At 40.5% G+C, this 20,246-nt stretch overlaps 1 protein-coding gene across 1 annotated transcript in view; it reads right to left on the minus strand.

The window, feature by feature from the left end:
- Positions 1 to 20,246, minus strand: part of LOC138283052 (uromodulin-like) — a 140,312-nt gene that overhangs the window by 115,911 nt on the left and 4,155 nt on the right. Inside the window, exons 2-6 of the mRNA XM_069221193.1 lie at positions 16,847 to 16,927; positions 14,427 to 14,507; positions 9,433 to 9,513; positions 4,452 to 4,532; positions 233 to 313 (exon numbers count right to left, since the gene is read on the minus strand). Of these exons, the coding sequence (XP_069077294.1) occupies positions 233 to 313; positions 4,452 to 4,532; positions 9,433 to 9,513; positions 14,427 to 14,507; positions 16,847 to 16,927 (405 nt within the window). The remainder of the gene's footprint in view (positions 1 to 232; positions 314 to 4,451; positions 4,533 to 9,432; positions 9,514 to 14,426; positions 14,508 to 16,846; positions 16,928 to 20,246) is intronic.

Genomic DNA, 20,246 nt, shown 5'->3' on the forward strand with positions numbered 1-20,246 from the left:
GTATTAGGAAGGGACACCCTTGACACACCCCTTCCTAATACTGAATCGCAAACCCTATTGTGCAAGTCAGTAAAAGGTTACTGATTCACAAAATATGGTTAGTAGATGTAGAAAGGCTTTTTTAGCATTCGAAAACAACCCAATATGCTGTTTGTAACTGCTAAATCCTTTCATACATGTGGCCCTCAGTTATCAATAAATAATTTAACAGAAATCAAGACACACAATGTACCTGTTGTCACAGCATGTGTACTGCTTGTCGTGGTCCCAGTTGTTGTGGTTCTCGTGGTGGTTGGTGCTGTAGAGCTGATTCCTGTCAAAAACAGATACACACATTGTTAGTGGTCTGATGACTGATACGGACTACCTCTCCTTGTAACATTGTAATTGTTGAAATAAATAAATGACCATCATGAGGTAGACAAAACCAAACCTCCTCAACCTACCCATGAAAGAGTAGGACAAAGAAACACATTATTCTCTTACACAAAAAAATCAGTATTTTAACTGCTCATAATTATGTGAATAGAAGAAACCTTATGCAGGTGCCTTTGCATTAGGCATTTCAATGAGTTGCAGCTGTAGGTGGTTCTGTGTCTGTATCTGGAACCAATCCAACCTAACAAGTTTTACCCACAGTGCCACACTAAACAGACCCCTGCCTTATGCAAATCAGTATTGACCAGATCCTCCTGGCCATTGTTCAACCCACACTGCCATGTGATGCCCCCTCTGAACTACTGTAGATGGAGAGGGGCAAGAACCAAGATGGACCTGCCAAGGAAGAATCTCAGGAGACAAAATTCAACCAGAGAGATTCCATCTTCTTCATTATGGAATATAGCTTAGCCTTGGTGTGTGGGTGGATAGCAGAGAATTGTATGGAATTAAAAACTTCAAAAAATGAACTATTTATCTCTCTGCCTGAATTTGTTCAGTTGAACACTCTACAACACATCCTTCTTCCTGAAGGGAGCACCAGAGAATCCAGACCAGTGTCAGACTTTTCAGGCTTCATCAGTGAGGTATAGCTTGGATCATCTGGGAAAGAGATCAAGGTGCCCACATCTGAGTATGCCCATGGTCTCTTAGGGAACTGCATATAAAACTCCTGAGGTATTGGCAATAATGCATACAAATAGTCTAATCTACTGGCATTGTCTCAGGATACTGTTCTGCAGTGAGATAAGCACTTGCTTTCTTGACCAGCACTTGATAAAACATTTTGATGGAAGTAGGCCTGCACTAGTGAGTGAGAAGAAAACAGAAAACCACAAGTAGAAACTTTGCTATGGAAATGGCCTCAGTCTTGGAATCAAGTTTGAAGACATGAGCAGTGCAATTAGTCACCCAAGAGCCACAAAATCTCCAGAAAACCAGGGTAGTAGAAGCAAGACCGAAGAAAAAATATGAACATAATCTTGAGCATGTAACCACTCATGTCTTCAGAAAGAGACTCAGCCTACACCACCCAATCAGACTTGTGCCTGTTGTCTGTCTATATTCTCCCTCTCTAGAATCACAAGTCCCAGGAGGCAGCTTGTCCTCCCTCCCACTGCTTCAGATCTTGCTCAGTTGGCCATGGGACATTATCATGATGACTGAACCATGTTACTCATCTATGTACCCTTTATCGATCTGTAAACCCTGCATTCATTCTTGAAGCCACTGTCAAGTCCCACCTCTAAAGCCTACATCTCCTTTTTAAATGATGAAGCCATTGAGCTCAGTGGTTAAATGTGAGGAACCCTTTTGACTCAATTGTGGGTGGTGGCCCACTAGTACATCTATAGCAAAAATACCATTGCCAAAGTTGGGTTCTAAACTTCTGTAAAATTTAGACATCCTTAGAGGACATTAGAGACCGGACCCTTTTACCTCTGGTTCTTCTGGATAGCACCAGTGACTACATTGGGTAAGTGATTTGTGCTTTGAAATATTTTGTGGCACCCCTTTAAATTTCTTAGGTACCGGACAGTCAGTAGCTTACATATCTTTCATCCTTTCAAAGATTACTTGTTGATAGAGCCTTGAAAAAAACAGTTCAGAAATTGTACACTTGAAGGTTGTGATGCTGTGGACTGTGGTATTCCAGGGTTTTAACATGCTGACTACGGTTAACCCACTGATCGCAAAAAAGATCTCAGTTCTCAGCTGGGCATTGTTGCTATTAGCAGTGTTTGACTGAAATATTGTTTCGAGTCTTAACCTGGTGAAAATCATGCAGAGAAAACGTGCAATTTGCAATAAGTTTAGAATTATGATTGGGGCACAAATGGCTGTTTTCACCCAAATATGGATGTTCAAAGTGTCTGAATGACCTGAGTATTTGTTGATGATGAATCTCCTGTTCTTTGAATAAATAAGGTAGTTTATTCCTTCTTGAAAGGCAATCAGCCATCCAAGGGAAAGTTTTTTAAATAGCCCTTCAATACATACCAGTATAGTTGTTTCTCACTGAGGCACATCACTGTGATCACTGCTAGTAATGCACAGGGGCTGGCACTTAATTAATGGCTTCAATTACCTGTTGTCCAACGAAAGTCCTATACTAGTACTAAATGCTCAGCTTTAGTTGAGCAGAATTGTGTATATTTAGTACAACAATTTTTAAGTTCATGGACATGGGCCTTTTCATGAGGCGCGAGGCATGGCTAAAGTCTTTTAACTTGAAAGGCATGAGCTAGACAAAGTAACTGGTGAACTGCTCAATGACAAGACGTCTCTTCGATCCATCCTGGAAGAAATTGCTCAAGCAGTACAACTAAAACACAGACAGCCAAATGGAGGACCACCATCCAGAAGTAGTCATCTGAATCACAGAATCATAGCATTCCTTTTGGTTGTCCAGTGCTTTCTAGTCCTGGAAAGAGAGGCGTTCTTCTTCAAACTACATCACTATTTACTTCCTCTGTAGCAATTAATTTGATGATGGCCTTAGTGACTGTGCCTCAACTGCCTATAGACCAGACATTTTATTTCATATATTTCTACCTACGTTTCACACGTTTACAAATACAACTTTAGCTTACTTTAAATGTCTAATGCACCATTTAAGCCAGTTTTATAATAGCTAATCTATGTCACCGGATCCATTTGCTCATCCTAATTCGCATGAAGAAATCCAGCAAGGTGAAACTGCATCTTCCAGTCTTTCTACAGGTCATTTATTTTTAAGAATGTCAGATCTTTCTTTCTTGTTCTACATTTGTAAGTTTAGTTAACCAGTTGCTTCATTTAATTGTAGTTCTCTGTGAAAAAATATTTTTTTCTTATTTTAATTTTATACATAAATATTAGACATGTTAAGATGTGTAGACACCTGATACATAACATGCTTAATGTTTCTGCCTCTGAAGTCCATAGTCTGGTGAATTGCTATATCAAAAGTTATTTTGTTCTTTTGTAATGCCCCTACAATTTCTGTAGTATATTTGAAATAAAACATCTTTTGAGGTTTTCTAAATTCTACCACACATCTCTTTTTAACCCACCTCACTTTTTAAGTTGAGCATAACAGCGCGCAAGTGCTGCTGATTGTTTCTACGTGTTGTTATCTATGTGGACTTTTAGCCACACCCCCCCTCACGCCGATCACTATCGCTCGTTCATAGGCTTGCCGTTCTAAAATCCTGTTATCATTGGTAAATGTTTCACGTTTGTCCCTCCTTGGGGCGCTTTTGTTACCGCCTTTGACATCCACCCTGTTACATGGCTAATTGGACTTTTGCTGGTATGTTTGACTGCAAACAAAACTATTTGTCCTTTTATGTGTGTCCTTCATGCTCATGGTGTGAGGCTTTGAATCGGGTCACATTATTGAAATTGGATTACTTTTCATTTTCAATATATGTGGCAAGAAAAGTCCAGTTAGGAGTTTACAATAATAATAGCTCTAATTCAAGCAAATGTGAGAACTATTGCATTGCAAATGCTTGTTTATAAATACAGTCTGTTTTCCTTAAAGAAAAACAGGATTTTTTTCCAACAAAAAAATGAAAAGTTCTCTTTTCATTTTTTAAGAGTAGGCACTGGTCTGTATACATTCTGCCTGCTCTGAAAAAATGTCGGTGCCCCCATTCACAAAGGGGAAGTGGTCCCATGGGGGCCCCTTCCAATTTATGCATTGTTTACTCCAAATAATTTTTTTGGGAAAAATGCGAATGATTTGCGACCGTATTGTCGGTCGCTTAACATTTGCAAATACCAATGAGAGTTGGTATTAGGAAAGGACACTCATTACACACCCCATCCTAATACTGAATCGCAGACCCTATTGTGCAAATCAGTAATAGGTTACCGATTCGCAAAATGGGGTTAGTACATGTAGAAAGGCTTTTTTAGCAGTAGAAAATAACCCAATATGCCGTTTGTGACTGCTAAATTCTTTCATACATGTGTCCCTCAGTTACCAATAAATCATTCAGCAGAAATAAAGACACAAAGTGTACCTGTTGTCTCAGGATGTGTGCTGCTTGTGGTAGTCGCAGGTCTTGTGGTGCCTGCGGTGGTTGCTGCTGTAGCGCTGATTCCTGTTAAAAACAGATACACAGATTGTCAGTGGTGCAAGTACTGATACCAACTACCTCTCCTTGTAACATTGAAATTGTTGAAATAAGTAATAACGCCCATGAGGAAGACAAAAGCGAAACCTCCTAAACAGACCCATAAAAGAGTAAGCCTCATGGGTGTGACAGGCACCTCTAAAGTAACACGTAATTTTATTTTTAAATCTTGAATGTCATTAGGATACATAGACCTTTGACTCTGTTTATGACACACACCTCTAGGTGCATAGCTCCTCTCTTCAGGCCTTCACTGGTCATCTTGCTGTTGCTTAGCAACTGGTACTCATGAGGGGAAACCTTTGCTCGGACAGTGGTAATGAGTAAAAATGAGAAAATACTGTAGTAATACTAGCATAAATATGTAATGCCGCATAATTTCTCTTCTCTTGCTGTATAATTTAGTCAACCTTACCACACAATTTCATCAACCCATGCTCCATCATTCCAATGAACCTTTCCTCTAGCAAGGGCAGCTATTTTTAATATGATGACAGACCGTGAAGTAACCCATACTGGGCCTGTATTCGTCCCCCCAATTAACAGTCTATGGCAGGTGGTTTCAAATGAGGACTGTGACTTTGGGCCACCAAAGAACACCCCTGCTTTCTTTCACAGATTTGTTTAACAAATTTATTTACGCGCACAATTATACATTCTCATTAGAGTGCTTTACCCAAGACCCTGACGTTTTACATGAAAACCAATAAATACATTTTTTTTTCAATCACTGGGACGTAAAATTATTTGAGGGAACAACAGACTGTTTAGCTGAAGCTAGCATCTGGTCTTGGTTCAGTTCTGAAGTCGGAAACTCTAACGCCTTGTTTACATCACTTCACTATATTCACATGCCTACTAAAAGGCCTGCTCCATCACAAAGAAACGCATTATTCTCTTACACAAAAAAACATCAGCAATTTAACTGCTCATAATTATGTGAATGGAAGAAACCTTATGCAGGTCCCTTTGCATTAGGCATTTCAAAGAGTTGCAGCTGTAGGTGGTTCTGTGTCTGTATCTGGAACCAATCCAACCTAACAAGTTTTACCCACAGTGCCACACTAAACAGACCCCTGTCTTATGCAAATCACTACTGACCAGATCCTCCTGGCCATTGTTCATCCCACACTGCCATTTGATGCCCCCTCTGAACTACTGTAGATGGAGAGGGGCAAGAACCAAGATGGAGCGGCCAAGAAAGAATCTGAGGAGAAACAATTAAACCAGAGAGATTCCATCTTCTCCATTATGGAACATAGCGTAGCCTTGGTGTGTGGGTGGATAGAAGAGAATTGTATTGAATTAAAAATTTCAAAAAGGACCTATTAGTCTCTTTGTTGAATTTGTTCAGTTGAACACACTACAACACATCCTTCTTCCTGAAGAGAGCACCAGAGACCCCAGACCATTTTCAGCCTTTTAAGGCTTCATCAGTGAGATATATATTGGATCCTGTGAGAAAGTGATCAAGGGACCCACATCTGATTATGCCCATGGTCTCTTAGGGAACTGCATAAAAAAACTCCGCAGGTATTGGGAATAATGCAACCAAATAGTCTAATCCACTGGCATAGTCTCAGAATGCTGTTCTGCAGGGAGATAAACACTCGCTTTTTTGACCAGCACTTGATAAAACATTTTGATGGGAAGTAGGCCTGCACTAGTGAGTGAGAAGAAAACATAAAATCAGAATTGGAAACTTTGCAATGGAAATGGCCTCAGTCTTGGAATCGAGTTTGAAGACATGAGCAGTGCAATTAGTCACCCAAGAGCCACAAAATTTCCAGAAAACCAGGGTAGTAGAAGGAAGACCGATGAAAAGACATGAACGTAATCATAAGTATGTAACCACTCATGTCTTCATAAAGAGACTGAGCCTATACCACCCAATCAGACTTGTGCCTGTTGTCTGTCTATATTCTCCCTCTCTAGAATCACAAGTCCCAGGAGGCAGCTTGTCCTCCCTCTCATGCTTCAGATCTTGCTCAGTTGGCCATAGGACATTATCATGATGACAGCACCATATTACTCATCTATGTACCCTTTATCGATCTTTAAACCCCTGCATTCATTCTTGAACCCACTGCCAAGTCCGACCTCTAAAGTCTACGTCTCCCTTTTAAAAGATGAAGCCATTGAGCTCAGTGATTATACGTGAGGAACCCTTTTGACTCAATTGTGGTAGGTGGCCCACTAGTACATCTATAGCAAAATTACCATAAACAGTTGGGTCCTAAACGTCTGTAAAATTTAGACATCCTAAGAGGACATTAGAGACCGTACACCGTTTACCTCTGGTTCTTCTGGATAGCACCAGTGACTACATTGGGTCGTTGATTTGTGCTTTGAAATATTTTGTGGCACCCCTTTAAATTTCTTAGGTACCGGACTGTCAGTAGCTTACATAACTTCCATCCTTTCAAAGATTACTTGTTGATAGAGCCTTGCACACAACAGTGCAGAAATTGCACACTTGAAGGTTGTGATGCTGAGGAATGTGGTATTCCAGGGTTTCAACCTGCTGAATAGGGTTAACCCACTGATCACAAGAAAGATCTCAGTTCTGAGATGTGCATTGCTGCAATTAGCAGTGTTTGTCTGAAGTATTGTTTCCAGTCTTAACCTGGTGAAAATCATGCCATGAAACAGTGCAATTTGCAATAAGTTTAGAATTACGATTGGGGCACAAATGGCTGTTTTCACCTAAATAGAGATTTGCAAAGTGTCTGAATGACCTGAGTATTTGTTGATGGTGAATCTCCTGCTCTTTGAATAAATAAAGTAGTTTCTTCCTTCTTGAAAGGCAATAAGACATCCAAGGGACCGTTTTTTAAATAGCCCTTGAAAACATACCAGTATAGTTGTTTCTCACTGAGGCACATCATTGTGATCCCTGCTAGTAATGCACAGGCGCCGGCACTTAATTGATGGCTTCAATTCCCTGTTGTCCAACGAAAGTCCTATACTAGTACTAAATGCTCAGCTTTAGTTGAGCAGAATTGTGTATATTTAGTACAACAATTTTTAAGTTCATGGACATGGGCCTTTTCATGAGGCGCGAGGCATGGCTAAAGTCTTTTAACTTGAAAGGCATGAGCTAGACAAAGTAACTGACCAACTGCTCGATGACAAGACCTCCCTTCGATCCACCCTGGAAGAAATTGCTCAAGCAGTACAACTAAAACACAGACAGCCATATGGAGGACAACCATCCAGAAGTAGTCATCTGAATCACAGAATCATAGCATTCCTTTTGGTTGTCCAGTGCTTTCTAGTCCTGAAAGGAGAGCTGTTCTTCTTCAAACTACATCCCTCCGTACTTCCTCTGTAGCAATTCATTTGATGATGGCCTTAGTGATTGTGCTTCAACTGCCTATAGACCAGACATTTTATTTCATATATTTCTACCTACGTTTCACACGTTTACAAATACAACTTTAGCTTACTTTAAACGTCAAATGCTCCATTTAAGCCTGTTTTATAATAGCTAATCTATGTCACCGGATCCATTTGCTCATCCTAATTCGCATGAAGAAATCCAGCAAGGTGAAACTGCATCTTCCAGTCTTTCTACAGGTCATTTATTTTTAAGAATTTCAGATCTTTCTTTCTTGTTCTGCATTTGTAAGTTCAGTTAACTAGTTGCTTCGTTTAATTGTAGTACTCTGAGAAAAAAATGATTTGTTCTTATTTTAACTTTATACATAAATATTAGACATGTTAAGCTGTGTAGACACCTGATATATAACATGCATATTGTTTCTGCCTCTGAAGTCCATTGTCTGGTGAATTGGTATATCAAAAGTTATTTTGTTCTTTTGTAATGCCCCTACAATTTCTGTAATATATTTCAAATAAAACAACTTTTTAGGTTTGCTAAACTCTATCACACATCTCTTTCTAACCCACCTCCCTTTTTAGGTTGAGCATATCAGTGTAGAAGCGCTGCTTTTTCTACGCGTTGTTATCTGTTTGGACTTTTAGCCACACCCCACCCTCATGCCCATTATTATCGCTCGTTCATGGGCTTGCCCTACAAAAATCCTTTGTTATCATTGGTAAATGTTTCATGTTTGTCCCTCCTTGGGGCGCTTTGGTTACCGCATTTGACATGGACCCTGTTACATGGCTAATTGAACTTTTGCTGGTATGTTTGATTGCAAACAAACTTGTTTTTCCTTTTGTGTGTCCCCTTCATGCTCATGGTGTGAGGCTTTGAATCGGGTCACATATGTGAAATTGGATTACTTTTCATTTTCAATATATGTGGCAAGAAACGTCCAGTTAGGAGTTTACAATAATAACAGCCCTAACTCAAGAAAATGTGAGACCTATTACATTGCAAACGCTTGTTTTTAAATACAGTCTGTTTTCCTTAAAGAAAAACAGGATGTATTTCAAGAAAAAAATATAAAAGTTTTCTTTTCATTTTTCAAGAGTAGGCACTGGTCTGTGTACATTCTGCGTGCTCTGAAAAATGTTGGTGCCCCCATTGACAAAGGGGAAGGGGTTCCCTGGGGGCCCCTTCCAATTTGTGCATTGTTTACTCCAAATTAAAATTCTTGGTAAGATGCAAATGTTTTGCGACCTTATTCTCGGTCGCATAACATTCGCAAATACCAATGAGAGTGGATATTAGGAATGGACACTCATAACACACCCCATCCTAATACGGAATCGCAAACCATATTGTGCAAGTCAGTAAAGGGTTACCGATTCGCATAATAGGGTTAGTACACATAGAAATGCTTTTTTAGCAGTAGAAAATAACCCAATATGCCATTTGTGACTGCTAAATTCTTTCATAGATGTGTTCCTCAGTTACCAATAAATCATTCAGCAGAAACAAAGACACACAGTGTACCTGCTGTCTCCGGATGTGTGCTGCTTGTGGTAGTCGCAGGTGTTGTGGTGCCTGCGGTGGTTGGTGCTGTAGTGCTGATTCCTGTTAAAAACAGATACACAGATTGTCATTGGTGCAAGTACTGATACTAACTACCTCTCCTTGTAGCATTATAATTGTTGAAATAAGTAATATCGCCCAAGAGGTATACAAAAGCGAAACCTCCTAAACCGACCCAAGAAAGAGTAAGTCTCATGGGTGTGACAGGCACCTCTAAAGTAACACATCATTATATTTTTAAATCTTGAATGTGATTAGGATACATAGACCTTTGACACTGTTTATGACACACACCTCTAGGCGCATAGCACCCCTCTTCAAGCCTTCACGGGTCATCTTGCTGTTGCTTAGCAACTGGTACTCATGAGGAGAAAGTTTGCTCAGACAGTGGTAATGAGTAAAGATGAGAAACTAATGTAGTAACACTAGCATAAATATGTTATGCTGCATAATTTGTCTTCTCTTGCTGTGTAATTTAGTCAACACTACGACACAATTTCATCAACCCATGCTCCATCATTCCAAGGAACCTTTCCTTTAGCAAGGGCAGCTACTTTTAATATGATGACAGACCGTGAAGTAACCCATACTTGGCCTGTATTCGTCCCCCTAATTAACAGTCTATGGCAGGTGGTTTCAAATGAGGACTGTGACTTTGGGCCACCGAAAAACACCCCTGCTTTCTTTCACAGATTTGCTTAACTAATTTTTTCACGTGCACAATTATCCATGCTCATTACAGTGCTTTACACAAGACCCTGACGTTTTACATGAAAACCAGTAAATACACATTTTTTTTCAATAACAGGGACGTAAAATTATTTGAGGGAACAACAGCCTGTTTAGCTGAAGCTAGGATCTGGTCTTGGTTCAGTTCTGAAGACGTAAACTCTGACCTCTTGGTTACATCACTTCACTATAATCACATGCCCACTAAAAGGCCTGCTCCATCACAAAGAAACGCATTATTCTCTTACACAAAAAACATCAGCACTTTAACTGCTCATCATTATGTGAATAGAAGAAACCTTATGCAGGTCCCTTTGCATTAGGCATTTCAAAGAGTTGCAGCTGTAGGTGGTTCTGTGTCTGTATCTGGAACCAATCCAACCTAAAAAGTTTTACCCACAGTGCCGCGCTAAACAGACCCCTGCCTTATGCAAATCAGTACTGACTAGATCCTCCTGGCCATTGTTCATCCCACACTGCCATTTGATGCCCCCTCTGAACTACTGTAGATGGAGAGGGGCAAGAAACAAGATGGAGCGGTCAAGAAAGAATCTCAGGAGAAAAAATTCAGCCAGAGAGATTCCATCTTCTCCATTATGGAAGATAGAGTAGCCTTGGTGTGTGGGTAGGTAGAAGAGAATTGTATGGAATTAAAAAATTAAAAAAAGGATCTATTAGTCTCTCTGCTGAATTTGTTCAGTTGAACACTCTACAACACATCCTTCTTCCTGAAGAGAGCACCAGAGACCCCAGACCCGTTTCAGCATTTTAAGGCTTCATCAGTGAGGTATAGCTTGGATCCTGTGAGAAAGTGATCAAGGGACCCATATCTGAGTATGCCCATGGTCTCTTAGGGAACTGCATAAAAAACCCCAGAGGTATTGGAAATAATGCAGACAAATAGTCTAATCCACTGGCATTGTCTCAGGATACTGTTCTGCAGGGAGATAAGCACTCGTTTTTTTGACCAGCACTTGATAAAACATTTTGATGGGAAGTAGGCCTGCACTAGTGAGTGAGAAGAAAACATAAAACCAGAAGTAAAAACTTTGCTATGGAAATGGCCTCAGTCTTGGAATCGAGTTTGAAGACATGAGCAGTGTAATTAGTCACCCAAGAGGCACAAAATCTCCAGAAAACCAGGGTAGTAGAAGGAAGACCGAAGAAAAGACATGAACGTAATCATAAGCATGTAACCACTCATGTCTTCATAAAGAGACTGAGCCTACACCACCCAATCAGACTTGTGCCTGTTGTCTGTCTATATTCTCCCTCTCTAGAATCACAAGTCCCAGGAGGCAGCTTGTCCTCCCTCCCACTGCTTCAGATCTTGCTCAGTTGGCCATAGGACATTATCATGATGACAGCACCATCGTACTCATCTATGTACCCTTTATCGATCTGTAAACCCTGCATTCATTCTTGAAACCACTGTCAAGTCCCACCTCTAAAGTCTACATCTCCCTTTTAAATGATGAAGCCATTGTGCTCAGTGGTTAAATGTGAGGAACGCTTTTGACTTAATTGTGGGTGGTGGCCCACTAGTAAATCTATAGCAAAATTACCATAAACAGTTGGGTTCTAAACTTCTGTAAAATGTAGACATCCTAAGAGGACATTAGAGACCGGACCCCTTTTACCTCTGGTTCTTCTGGATAGCACCAGAGACTACATTGGGTAGTTGATTTGTGCTTTGAAATATTTTGTGGTACCCCTTTAAATTTCTGGGTAACGGACAGTCAGTAGCTTACATATCTTCCATCCTTTCAAAGATTAATTGTTGATAGAACCTTGCTAAAAACAGTGCAGAAATTGCACACTTGAAAGTTGTGATGCTGTGGACTGTGGTATTCCTGGGTTTCAACCTGCTGAATAGGGTAACCCACTGATCGCAAGAAAGATCTCAGTTCTGAGCTGTGCATTGTTGCAATTAGCAGTGTTTGACTGAAGTATTGTTTCCAGTCTTAACCTGGTGAAAATCATGCAGAGAAACAGTGCAATTTGCAATACGTTTAGAATTACGATTGGGGCACAAATGGTTGTTTTCACCCAAATAGGGATTTGCAAAGTGTTTGAATGACCTGAGTATTTGTTGATGGTGAATCTCCTGCTCTTTGAATAAATAAGGTAGTTTCTTCCTTCTTGAAAGGCAATAAGCCATCCAAGTGAAGGTTTTTTAAATAGCCCTTCAAAACAATCCAGTATAGTTGTTTCTCACTGAGACACATCATTGTGATCCCTGCTAGTAATGCTCGGGCGACGACACTTAATTGATGGTTTCAATTCCCTGTTGTCCAACGAAAGTCCTATACTAGTACTAAATGCTCAGCTTTAGTTGAGCAGAATTGTGTATATTTAGTAACATTTTTAAGTTCATGGACATGGGCCTTTTCATGAGGCGCGAGGCATGGCTAAAGTCTTTTAACTTGAAAGTCATGAGCTAGACATTGTAACTGACCAACTGCTCGATGACAAGACCTCTCTTTGATCCATCCTGGAAGAAATTGCTCAAGCAGTACAACTAAAACACAGACAGCCAAATGGAGGACCACCATCCAGCAGTAGTCATCTGAATCACAGAATCATAGCATTCCTTTTGGTTGTCCAGTGCTTTCTAGTCCTGAAAGGAGAGACGTTCTTCTTCAAACTACATCACTACATACTTCCTCTGTAGCAATTCCTTTGATGATGGCCTTAGTGATTGTACCTCAACTGCCTTTAGACCAGACATTTTATTTCATATATTTCTACCGATGTTTCACACGTTTACAAATAAAACTTAAGCTTACTTTAAACGTCAAATGCTCCATTTAAGTCAGTTTTATAATAGCTATTCTATGTCACCAGATCCATTTGCTCATCCTAATTCGCATGAAGAAATCCAGCAAGGTGAAACTACATCTTCCAGTCTTTCTAAAGGTCATTTATTTTTAAGAATGTCAGGTCTTTCTTTCTTGTTCTACATTTGTAAGTTCAGTTAACCAGTTGCTTCATTTAATTGTAGTTCTCTGTGAAAAAATATTTTGTTCTTATTTTAATTTTATACATAAATATTAGACATGTTAAGCTGTGTAGACACCTGATGCATAACATGCTTAATGTTTCTGCCTCTGAAGTCCATTGTCTGGTGAATTGCTATATCAAAATTTATTTTGTTCTTTTGTAATGCCCCAACAATTTCTGTAGTATGTCTGAAATAAAACTACTTTTGAGGTTTTTTAAACTCCACCACACATCTCTTTCTAACCCACCTCACCTTTTAGGTTGAGTCTAACAGCGCGCAAGCGCTGCTGCTTTTTTCTACGCGTTGTTATCTATTTGGACTTTTAGCCACACCCCGCCCTCACGCCCATTACTATCGCTCGTTCATGTCCTTGTTCAAAATTCATGTTCATGTTCAAAATTCCTTTGTTATCATTGGTAAATGTTTCACGTTTGTCCCTACTTGGGGCGCTTCAGTTACCATCTTTGACATCCACCCTGTTACATGGCTAATTGGACTTTTGATGGTATGTTTGATTGCAAGCAAACTTCTTTTTCCTTTTCTGTGTCTCCTTCATGCTCATGGTGTGAGGCTTTGAATCGGGTCGCATTTGTGAAATTGGATTACTTTTCATTTTCAATATATGTGGCAAGAAAGGTCCAGTTAGGAGTTTACAATAATAATAGCTCTAACTCGAGCAAATGTGAGACCTATTGCATTGCAAATGTTTGTTTTTAATTACAGTCTCTTTTCCTTAAAAAAAAACAGATGTATTTCTAACAAAAAAATTAAAAGTTTTCTTTTCATTTTTTAAGAGTAGGCAGTGGTCTGTGTACATTGTGTCTGCTCTGAAAAAATGTTGGTGCCCCCATTCACAAAAGAGAAGTGGTCCCCTGGGTGCCCCTTCCAATTTGTGCATTGTTTACTCCAAATTAAAATGTTTGGTAAAATGTGAATGTTTTGCGAGCGTATTCTCAGTCGCATAACATTTGCAAATACCAATGGGAGTGGGTATTTGGAAAGGACACTCATTACACACCCCATCCTAATACTGAATCGCAAACCCTATTGTGCAAGTCAGTAATAGGTTACCGATTCGCAAAGTAGGGTTAGTACATGTAGAAAGGCTTTTTTAGCAGTAGAAAATAACCCAATATGCCGTTTCTGACTGCTAACTTCTTTCATACATGTGTCCCTCAGTTACCAATAAATCATTCAGCAGAAATAAAGACACAAAGTGTACCTGTTGTCTGAGAATGTGTGCTGCTTGTGGTAGTCGCAGGTGTTGTGGTGCCTGCGGTGGTTGATGCTGTAGTGCTCATTCCTGTTAAAAACAGATACACAGATTGTCAGTGGTGCAAGTACTGATACTAACTACCTCTCCTTGTAACATTATAATTGTTGAAGTAAGTAATAACTTCCATGAGGTATACAAAAGCGAAACCTCCTAAACCGACCCAAGAAAGAGTAAGTCTCATGGGTGTGACAGACACCTATAAAGTAACACGACATTTTGTTTTTAAATCTTGAATGTCATTAGGATACATAGACCTTTGACTCTGTTTATGACACACACCTCTAGGCGCATAGCTTCCCTCTTCAGCCCTTCACTGGTCATCTTGCTGTTGCTTAGCAACTGGTACTCATGAGGAGAAACTTTGCTCAGACAGTGGTAATGAGTAAAAATGAGAAAATAATGTAGTAATACTAGCATAAATATATTATGCCGCATAATTTGTCTTCTCTTGCTGTATAATTTAGTCAACCCTACCACACAATTTCATCAACCCATGCTCCATCTTTCCAATAAACCCTTCCTTTAGCAAGGGCAGCTATTTTTAATATGATGAGAGACCGTGAAGTAACCCATTCTTGAAGCCACTGGCAAGTCCTACCTCTAAAGTCTACATCTCCCTTTTATATGATGGAGCCATTTAGCTCAGTGGTTAAATGTGAGGAACCCTTTTGACTCAATTGTGGGTGGTGGCCCACTAGTACATCTATAGCAAAATTACCATAAACAGTTGGGTCCTAAACTTCTGTAAAATGTAGACATCCTAAGAGGAGATTAGAGACCGGACCCCGCTACCTCTGGTTCTTCTGGATAGCACCAGTGACTACATTGGATAGTTGATTTGTGCTTTGAAACATTAGTGATTGTACCTCAACTGCCTATAGACCAGACATTTTATTTCATATATTTCTACCTACGTTTCACACGTTTACAAATAAATCTTTAGCTTACTTTAAACGTCAAATGCTCCATTTAAACCAGTTTTATAATAGCTAATCTATGTCACCGGATCCATTTGCTCATCCTAATTCGCATGAAGAAATCCAGCAAGGTGAAACTACATCTTCCAGTCTTTCTACAGGTCATTTACTTTTAAGAATGTCAGGTCTTTCTTTCTTGTTCTACATTTGTAAGTTCAGTTAACTAGTTGCTTCATTTAATTGTAGTTTTCTGTGAAAAAATATTTTGTTCTTATTTTAATTTTATACATAAATATTAGACATGTTAAGCTGTGTAGACACCTGATACATAACATGCTTAATGTTTCTGCCTCTGAAGTCCATTGTCTGGTGAATTGCTCTATCAAAAGTTCTTTTTTTCTTTTGCAATGCCCCTACAATTTCTGTAGTACATTTCAAATAAAACGACTTTTTAGATTTTCTAAACTCTACCACACATCTCTTTCTAACCCACCTCCCTTTTTAGGTTGAGCATAACAGCGCGGAAGCGCTGCTTTTTTCTATGCGTTGTTATCTGTTTGTACTTTTATCCGCACCCCGCCCTCACGCCCATTACTATCGCTCGTTCATGGGCTTGCCCTACAAAAATCCTTTGTTATCATTGGTAAATGTTACACGTTTATCTCTCCTTCTGGCGCTTTGGTTACCGCCTTTGACATCGACCCATTAACATGGCTAATTGCACTTTTGCTGGTATGTTTGACTGCAAGCAAACTTGTTTTACCTTTTTTGTGTCTCCTTCATGCTCATGGTGTGAGGCTTTGAATCGGGTCGCACGTGTGAAATTGAATTACGTTTCATTTTCAATATATGTGGCAAGAAAAGTCCAGTTAGGGGTTTACAATAATAACACCTCTAACTCGAGCAAATGTGAGACCTATTGCATTGCAAATGCTTGTTTTTAAATAGAGTCTGTTTTCCTTAAAGAAAAACAGGATGTATTTCAACAAAAAAATGAAAAGTTTTCTTTTCATTTTTTAAGAGTAGGCACTGGTCTGTGTACATTCTGCGTGCTCTGAAAAAATGTTGGTGCCCCCATTGACAAAGGGGAAGGGGTCCCCTGGGGGCCCCTTCCAATTTGTGCATTGTTTACTCCTAATTAAAAATTTTGGTAAAATGCGAATGTTTTGCAAGCGTATTCTCGGTCTCATTACATTCGCAGATACCAATGAGAGTGGTTATTAGGAATGGACACTCATCACACACCCCATCTTAATACGGAATCGCAAACCCTATTGTGCAAGTCAGTAAAAGGTTACCGATTCGCAAAATAGGGTTGATACATGTAGAAAGGCCTTTTTAGCAGTAGAAAATAACCCAATATGCCATTTGTGACTGCTTAATTCTTTCATAGATGTGTCCCTCAGTTACTAATAAATCATTCAGCAGAAATAAAGACACAAAGTGTACCTGTTGTCTCAGAATGTGTGCTGCTTGTGGTAGTCGCAGGTGTTGTGGTGCCAGCGGTGGTTGCTGCTGTAGTGCTCATTCCTGTTAAAAACAGATACACAAATTGTCAGTGATGCAAGTACTGATACTAACTACCTTTCCGTGTAACATTATAATTGTTGAAATAATTAATAACGCCCATGAGATAGATAAAAGCCAAACCTCCCAAACCGACCCATGAAAGAGTAAGGTGGTCATTCTGACCCTGGCGGTCAAAGACCGCCAGGGCGGAGGACCGCGGGAGCACCGCCGACAGGCCGGCGGTGCTCCAATGGGGATTCCGACCGCGGCGGTAAAGCCGCGGTCGGATCGGCACCACTGGCGGGCTCCCGCCAGTGTACCGCCGCCCCATTGAATCCTCCACGGCGGCGCAGCTTGCTGCACCGCCGCGGGGATTCTGACCCCCCCTACCGCCATCCATATCCCGGCGGTCCGACCGCCGGGATCCGGATGGCGGTAGGGGGGGTCGCGGGGCCCCTGGGGGCCCCTGCAGTGCCCATGCCACTGGCATGGGCATTGCAGGGGCCCCCGTAAGAGGGCCCCTACATGTATTTCACTGTCTGCTGTGCAGACAGTGAAATACGCGACGGGTGCAACTGCACCCGTCGCACAGCTTCCACTCCGCCGGCTCGATTCCGAGCCGGCTTCATCGTGGAAGCCTCTTTCCCGCTGGGCTGGCGGGCGGTCTGAAGGCGACCGCCCGCCAGCCCAGCGGGAAAGTCAGAATTACCGCCGCGGTCTTTCGACCGCGGAACGGTAACCTGACGGCGGGACTTTGGCGGGCGGCCTCCGCCGCCCGCCAAGGTCAGAATGAGGGCCTAAGTCTCATGGGTGAGACAGGCACCTCTAAAGTAACACGTCAATACATTTTTAAATCTTGAATGTCATTAGGATACATAGACCTTTGACTCTGTTTATGACACACACCTCTAGGCGCATAACTCCCCTCTTCAGGCCTTCACTGGTCATCTTGCTGTTGCTTAGCAACTGGTACTCATGAGGAGAAACTTTGCTCAGACAGTGGTAATGAGTACAAATGAGAAAATAATGTAGTAACACTAGCATAAATATGTTATGACGCATAATTTGTCTTCTCTTGCTGTATAATTTAGTCAACCCTACCACACAATTTCATCAACCCATGCTCCATCTTTCCAATAAACCCTTCCTTTTGCAAGGACAGCTTTTTTTAATATGATGACAGACCGTGAAATAACCCATTCTTGAAGCCACTGTCAAGTCCTACCTCTAAAGTCTACATCTCATTTTAAATGATGAAGCCATTGAGCTCAGCGGTTAAATGTGAGGAACCCTTTTGACTCAATTCTGGGTGGTGGCCCACTAGTACATCTATAGCAAAATTACCATAAACAGTTGGGTCCTAAACTTCTGTAAAATTTAGACATTCTGAGAGGAGATTAGAGACCGGACCCCGTTACCTCTGGTTCTTCTGGATAGCACCAGTGACTACATTGGGTAGTTGATTTGTGCTTTGAAACATTTTGTGGCACCCCTTTAAATGTCTTAGCTACCGGACAGTCAGTAGCTTATATTTCTTCCATCCTTTCAAAGATTACTTGTTGATAGAGCCTTGCAAACAACAGTGCAGAAATTGCACACTTGAAAGTTGTGATGCTGTGGACTGTGGTATTCCAGGGTTTCAACCTGCTGAATAGGGTTAAACCACTGATCACAAGAAAGATCTCAGTTCTGAGCTGTGCATTGTTGCAATTAGCAGTGTTTGACTGAAGTATTGTTTCCAGTCTTAACCTGGTGAAAATCATGCCGAGAACCAGTGCAATTTGCAATAAGTTTAGAATTATGATTGGGGCACAAATGGTTGTTTTCACCCAAATAGGGATTTGCAAAGTGTCTGAATGACCTGAGTATTTGTTGATGGTGAATCCCCTGCTCTTTGAATAAATGAGGTAGTATCTTCTTTCTTCAAAGGCAATAAGCCATCCAAGGAAAAGTTTTTTAAATAGCCCTTGAAAACATACCAGTATAGTTGTTTCTCACTGAGGCACATCATTGTGATCACTGCTAGTAATGCACAGGCGCCGGCACTTAATTGATTGCTTCAATTCCCTGTTGTCCAACGAAAGTCCTATACTAGTACTAAATGCTCAGCTTTAGTTGAGCAGAATTGTGTATATTTAGTACAATTTTTAAGTTCAAGGACATGGGCCTTTTCATGAGGAGCGAGGCATGGCTATAGTCTTTTAACTTGAAAGTCATGAGCTAGACAAAGTAACTGACCAACTGCTCGATGACAAAACCTCTCTTCGATCCACCCTGGAAGAAATTGCTCAAGCAGTACAACTAAAACACAGACAGCCAAATGGAGGACCACCATCCAGAAGTAGTCATCTGAATCACAGAATCATAGCATTCCTTTTGATTGTCCAGTGCTTTCTAGTCCTGAAAGGAGAGACGTTCTTCTTCAAACTACATCACTACGTACTTCCTCTGTAGCAATTCCTTTGATGATGGCCTTAGTGATTGTACCTCAACTGCCTATAGACCAGACATTTTATTTCATATATTTCTACCTACGTTTCACACGTTTACAAATAAAACTTTAGCTTACTTTAAACGTCAAATGCTCCATTTAAGCGAGTTTTATAATAGCTAATCTATGTCACGGGATCCATTTGCTCATCCTAATTCGCATGAAGAAATCCAGCAAGGTGAAACTACATCTTCCAGTCTTTCTACAGGTCATTTATTTTTAAGAATGTCAGGTCTTTCTTTCTTGTTCTACATTTGTAAGTTCAGTTAACCAGTTGCTTCATTTAATTGTAGTTCTCTGTGAAAAAATATGTTGTTCTTATTTTAATTTTATACATAAATATTAGACATGTTAAGCTGTGTAGACACCTGATACATAACATGCTTAATGTTTCTGCCTCTGAAGTCCATTGTCTGGTGAATTGCTATATCAAATGTCATTTTTTTCTTTTGCAATGCCCCTACAATTTCGGTAGTATATTTCAAATAAAACGACTTTTTAGGTTTTCTAAACTCTACCACACATCTCTTTCTAACCCACCTCCCTTTTTAGGTTGAGCATAACAGTGCGGAAGCGCTGCTTTTTTCTATGCGTTGTTACCTGTTTGTACTTTTAACCGCACCCCGCCCTCAAGCCCATTACTATCGCTCGTTCATGGGCTTGCACTACAAAAATCCTTTGTTATCATTGGTAAATGTTACACGTTTGTCGCTCCTTGGGGCGCTTTGGTTACCGCCTTTGACATCGACCCATTAACATGGCTAATTGCACTTTTGCTGGTATGTTTGATTGCAAGCAAACTTGTTTTTCCTTTTTTGTGTCTCCTTCATGCTCATGGTGTGAGGCTTT

Source organism: Pleurodeles waltl, chromosome 2_2, assembly GCF_031143425.1.
Source record: "Pleurodeles waltl isolate 20211129_DDA chromosome 2_2, aPleWal1.hap1.20221129, whole genome shotgun sequence".
Lineage (NCBI taxonomy): Eukaryota > Metazoa > Chordata > Amphibia > Caudata > Salamandridae > Pleurodeles > Pleurodeles waltl.